This window comes from Monodon monoceros, unplaced genomic scaffold (assembly GCF_005190385.1).
Source record: "Monodon monoceros isolate NGI ecotype Baffin Bay Population unplaced genomic scaffold, NGI_Narwhal_1 Super_Scaffold_11, whole genome shotgun sequence".
NCBI lineage: Eukaryota > Metazoa > Chordata > Mammalia > Artiodactyla > Monodontidae > Monodon > Monodon monoceros.
The window spans coordinates 4353125-4359124 of record NW_021703767.1 but is presented as its reverse complement, the minus strand read 5'-3'; the positions used below and the strand labels follow the sequence as shown (position 1 = coordinate 4359124).

The 6000-nt window shown below is 47.1% G+C and overlaps 1 protein-coding gene across 1 annotated transcript in view; it reads left to right on the top strand.

Annotated features, from left to right (window-relative positions):
- BACE2 (beta-secretase 2) overlaps nucleotides 1-6000 on the top strand; it is an 86502-nt gene that overhangs the window by 61677 nt on the left and 18825 nt on the right. The window contains exons 7-8 of the mRNA XM_029215526.1: nucleotides 1196-1345; nucleotides 5233-5401. Of these exons, the coding sequence (XP_029071359.1) occupies nucleotides 1196-1345; nucleotides 5233-5401 (319 nt within the window). The remainder of the gene's footprint in view (nucleotides 1-1195; nucleotides 1346-5232; nucleotides 5402-6000) is intronic.

The window sequence follows — 6000 nt, the reverse complement described above, 5'->3', positions numbered from 1 at the left end:
GTCACATGCCCTCCTAGCTCCTCCCCATCACGTGCCCTCCTAGCTCCACCCTGTCACATGCCCTCCTAGCTCCGCCCTGTTACATGCCCTCCTAGCTCTGCCCTGTCACATGCCCTCCTAGCTCTGCCCCATCACATGCTCTTCTAGTTCTGACCTGAGCAGTGCAGTGTGCTGGGTGTGTTAAAAGAGACACATCCAACATAGTCCTTCCCTCAGGGAGCTGGCAGAAACAGGGCAGGCCTGCTCTGGAAACTTCAGTGGGCCTGCTGAGAAGGCACAGAAGTAATTTGTAATTAACTTGCAGATTCAGCAGTTAGTGGATAAGCATGGTTGGCATTGCCCTTCTGGTCCCCGGATGAGAGGCACAGGTGAACAAACATTCTGCATTCTCGGCCATTCATTTTTTTACCCACAAACATTCCCTGAGTCTTTCCTGTGGGCCAGGTGTTAAGGCTATGAGGAGGAGTTGGGGGAGCAGACAGCACACCTGTGTCGTTAGAAGAATCAGATTCTAGTGCAAGAAACAGAAGTTAACCAATCACACCAATAAATTTAAAATTAAAACTGCTACAAGGAGAAAGGTCAAGGAGGAGAGATATATGGTGGAGTACCAGCACTGTGGGGGGCAGTCAAGGAGGGCTTCCTGGACAAGGTGGCATTGGAGGTGAGATCTGGGGGAGGAGAAAGATGTTCCAGAAGAGCAGAGAGCCCCCGCAGGGCTCTGCATCAGTAGGAAGCTTACTGGGCTCAGGGAATTTATAGGGAACTTGATGCCCAAAAGGGCCTTGAGCACCACATTTAAGATCTGGTCTGTCTTCTAAAGGGTATTGCCTACTACAGTGTGACCTTGGGTGAGTTATTTCACTTCTCTGAGCATTGGTTTCCTCATCTGTAAAGTGGAGGGGATGATGTTACTGCCCTGATGTGGGTGTTTGAGGATTAAAGTACTTAGTGCTGCGAAGTGCTCCTAGCAGTGCCCAATACCAGTAAGTTTTCCACATGCCTCGGTAATTTTAATAATTGTGATTTTGTCATCACCGTCACTCTTCCAGAGGACTGATGTCTTGCTTTACATCCAAATTAAGCAGTGTTTATCGCCACGGGCATCTGGCAAGGTAATGAGGAGAGCTGAGAGCTGCTTCCTGTTGTTCTGCCAGACTCGTCATTGTTTGTCATGTGATCTTGTTTTGTCTAGATTCCAGAATTCTCTGATGGTTTCTGGACGGGGTCCCAGCTGGCATGCTGGACAAATTCTGAAACACCTTGGTCTTATTTCCCTAAAATCTCCATCTACCTGAGAGATGAGAACTCCAGCAGATCATTCCGCATAACTGTCCTGCCTCAGGTATGAACTTGGACTGTGTTTTCTCTTTTTTAACATGGAACGTGCAAAAGTAAAGCACTTCATGCAGAATGAGTGCATTTCAATATTACACCTGTATTAGGTCACAATTACCATGATAGTGCTGCGTAACAAACAGCCACAAAATCCAGCGGCTTTAATCAGTGAGCTTGTATTTCTGCTCGTGAGTCTGGGCAGGTCTGCTGGTCTCGGCTGGCTTGCTCACATGGTCTCTAGTCAGCTGGTGGTTGGCCAGGGATAGGTTGGCCTTGGTTTAGGATGATCTCCGACGGCCACACTTGCAATATCTGGTGGCTCGATTGGTGGAGGGGTGGGGCCATTGTCTCTCACCACCCAGCAGCTGCCTTAGACAGTGGCAGCAGGATTCTGTGAGAGAGAAAAGAGACCTGCAGGTGCTCCTGAAGTCGAGGCCCTGGGACTGGCCACCACCTCTTGCACAATGCTTCCCAAACCAGGCCAGGGGCAGCCCAGATAACCGGGGTGGGGACGTAGACACCACCTCCCAACGGGAAGAGCTGCAAGGTCACATCACAAGGGTGTGGCTACAAGGAAAGTTAAGAATTGAGGCCGTTTTTGCAGAATCTACCACAACATCAATATATGCTTACTTCTGATTTATTTATGAATAGAGACTAACACTGGATGCTCAGAGATGGAAACAGCAGTTTTTCCGTATTCAGAAAATCGTTGATTCCTCCTTTATCCTAAGCATCTTGTTACATAGACCAAGTTCCGTCTTCCCCCGTCATGTGTCTCACCTCTTCCTCCCCCTCTCCATCCCCAGAGCCCTCACTCACATCCCCTCTCACTACCACCTCAGGACCCTCCACACACCCCCACCCTCTCCTCCTTCTAAAACTATCGCCAGATTCATCTTGCTAAGCCACAGCTCTCCACCCCACTACTACAGTCCTGGAGGCCTCATTCGCCAGTGTGGCTTTCCATGACCTCACGGGACCCGTGCTGACTCCCCAGCGTATTTCCTGCTGCGCCCTTGACCCTGCACTCTTGGTGGCTCTCCTCCAGCACTGGGTGCCCACTGCCGTCTCCTCGCCTTTGCTTCCGCCAACCCCCTGCCTGAAATGCCCCCTCCTCCCCACTCCATCTGTGTATCCACATTCTTCCCATCCTTTAAGATCCAGTGCAAACAACCCCTCTTTGTTGAACCTCTGCTGAGCAGAATGACCCATTGGTAAGCTTGCCCTTCAAACTCATAATGCATGTTTTCTAGTCTCCACTCATCTGGCCCAGAATCATATCTTCAGGGTAGAGTTTATGCCCTTGGCTTTTTCACTTGACTTCTTTTTTCTCTAATCGCACACACACTTATATTTCTTCCCCCATTAAATTCTTAATTCCTTGAAGGTGAGAACCATGAGGTTTAAAGATCATCCTTCCTTCCCTAGCATTGCCATGTGGTAGAGGGTGGTGCATAATAATAACTGTTTGTTGAATGGACAGATCAATGTGTCTTTGTTGCAGTTTGCTGAATTTGGGATAAAGGAGTGGGACTGGGGGATAGGGAGAGAGGAATAATTTCAGAAGAAAAAAGTAAATGATAATTTGGCTTTTCCCCATTCTCAACTTTATATGGGGGGAAAGTGCATTCCACAAATGGAGAGTTGTAGGGGAAAGGATTGAAAGCTTTATGAGAAATACGGCCCAACAGAGGACACATACGCTGAGAGCTGGAAGCTTGAGTTATATTCTCAGTACTGCCCTTGACTCACACTATAACTTTGAACAAATCACTTAGCCCTTTCTGTGTCAGTCTCTTTAACTATAAAAAAGAAATAATAATACTTGCCAAAGACGTTTTCAGAAGAGCGCAGTATCCTTGGATGAACAGCACCGCATAGAGTGGTGTTAGAATGATATGTTTTCAGCATCCTTAAAATAATGTGCTCTCTGTGATTAAATTTTGGTCAGCAAAATGTGGACATTATTTCATCAAGGCGATTTGTAACTAAAGTTGAAACCCAGCTTGAGGACAAAGGTGAATGTGAACTGGAGAATAAATGGCATGTGGGTGAGTCGACAGTCAGGGACTCATAAGAAATAGGAGGAAAGCAGGCATTCATGGGGAAAATCTATAATTATGTCCAGGGCAGGCAGAGCTGAAGGTCTGCTGGGGACTGCCAGCCATTTTTAGGGCTGAGCACTGGGGAGCGTGAAGATATAATGAGGGATGTTTGGGAGTATTGCATTTAATTTGCATAACTCTGGATAAGAATTCAGTTTTATTCTCACTTACAAGACTGTAGATCTCTTTTGTCTAATTTTGACATTGTCCACATTTTCACTTTTTAAAAATCTGCTTTCCCGTGTTTCCCTGATGTATTCACTGTCCCAATCCCGTTTGCTTTCCATTGCCTTGTTGAGAAAGGATGGCAGTTATGAACCATGACCCGATGAGAACCTCACAAGCACACGCCTGGGAACAGCGCTGGGGGTCCCCTCCTAACACCCCAGCTCTGCCCAACTGAAGCCCTTCCTAACACTCAGGCCAATCATCAAGGCTCCTTGTCACCAAAGTTTTAGAATGAGGCCCCTGCCCAGGACCGCTCAGGCACCAGCAGCAGTAGATGTGGGCAATTGCCTGCTAGTGCAGAAGAGTCACGCCGAAAACAGTGTGTCCATCCCCAGCCTATCTTCCAGAAACGCATGGGCTGCATCCTATTCGGCCTGTCTAAAAAAGCAGCCCCCAAGCCCAACCCACAGGCAAATTCTGATTTTTTTTTTTCATATAATCCTAAAAACGTAAATAGTTTCAGTCTAAATACCACCGGTTTGTCTATTTGTGCTATTTTAGTTAGAAGGCAGGCATTTTATTCTGAGACCCAGCAATACTGGAGCTTTCCCAACATGTTACAGAATTTACAGTCTGGAATTTTTATTGGAAGTCAACTGGCGCACACACAGAAAGGACAGAGGGAAAGATACAAATTCAGTTTGTATCAGTGTCATCATTGGCATTTTATTTGGTGATTTGGGGGGGTTTAGTATGGAATTAGTTCATTCAAAGGTAGGAGTGTGTGTGTGTATGTTCTAGGACCTGCTTACGGAGCCCTAAATGGAAGCGTTTCGGTGGTAGCCAAGTGTATCGCCATCTTTTCGTAATGTACGTTGACCCTCAGGAGACGTTGTCTGTTTCATCACACTGCTCAAGCTCATTCATTTAATACCCATTTGCTGAGGCCCCACTGTGTGCCCGCATGTACCAGATGCCTAGGTGCCCAGACTATGTGAAGAATAGGATGATTCCTTGCCTCGAAGAAGGGTTTACAGACAGACATCAATCCGTGCAGGGTTCTAACTGCTGGACTCACCACCTGGACATGGCAGCTGCTTGATGTCCAGCAGGTTATGACTCTGGGAACAGTCCTGGCGTGTCCTTGCTCACCTTCATGCCTTGAGACCCCTTTCCCTCCGGCCCTCCCTGCACGGGGCAAGTGCACTGATGTTCATCTTCCTCACGTGTCAGTTCGATCATGTACGTTTTGATCATGCGGGGAGCATGTGCTGTTGTTCATCTTTGTACGTCTGGTACTGAGGACAGCGTCTAGGCCTTATTAAGTGCTCAGTAAGTGTTGAGCACGTAGACGACAGATGGATGGATGGACAGATAGACATCTCCTGGATGGGTGTACCTGTGCACAGTCAGAGGTGGTGTGCATGTTCCTATCACTTCAGTAGTGTTTATCACCAGGCACATGGTCCCAGCTCCTGGATGTCAGGGCTGGTAGCGTCCTCTCCAGCCTCCGTAGCTCCCAGGGCACCTTGGAGAGTCTGAGCACACGGCAGCCTCGACAGTTTGGTGACGTTGCCTGACTCGTGTTTTTTCTTGTTTGCTCTTTCCTCTTCAACAGCTTTACATTCAGCCCATGATGGGGGCTGGCTTGAATTATGAATGTTACCGATTCGGCATTTCACCGTCCACAAACGCGCTGGTGATTGGTGCTACCGTGATGGAGGGCTTCTATGTGGTCTTTGACAGAGCTCGGAAGAGGGTGGGCTTCGCAGCCAGCCCCTGTGCAGGTAAGCGATGCTTGAATTGGACAGGGGGCCCTCACAAGGGCACCTGATGTCAGATAACTGACTTGGAAGCAGTTCTTGATGATGAATCAGTTGGCATTGAATTCTTTCACTCACGCCTATCTCAGAGATCAAAGTCTTATCCTCAAAGTGTACTGGGGGATTGCGGAGAGGAGTAAGTGAGAATAACCCATGTCAGACTTTTAGTCCAGTGCTTGACACATGGCAAATGTGCAATAAATGTTAGTCATTGCAATTATCTCTCATATTAAACTTAAAACGGCATCTCATACCAGGAATAAAAATACTCTGTGGGGCCTTGGGGATAAATTACAGTTTTTGGACAGTAAAAGCAAAATGAATAAAAAAGAAAATGCATAGATAAGCTGTGTGTATTTTCTTCCTCAAAGATATCCTCGTTATGAAATCAGAGGTAAATGCCTGTCATTGCTATTTCTAGAAATTCTAAAATCGTGAGTGTATTTTTCTCATAGTATTTTTTCTGAAGAGTTGCTATGAGGGTGACACGGCAGCATTATTCGGTGAGGTCTAGCTTAAGGAATGGGTGGATCTTCAGAGAAACCAGGAGAGCACAGTAAAGT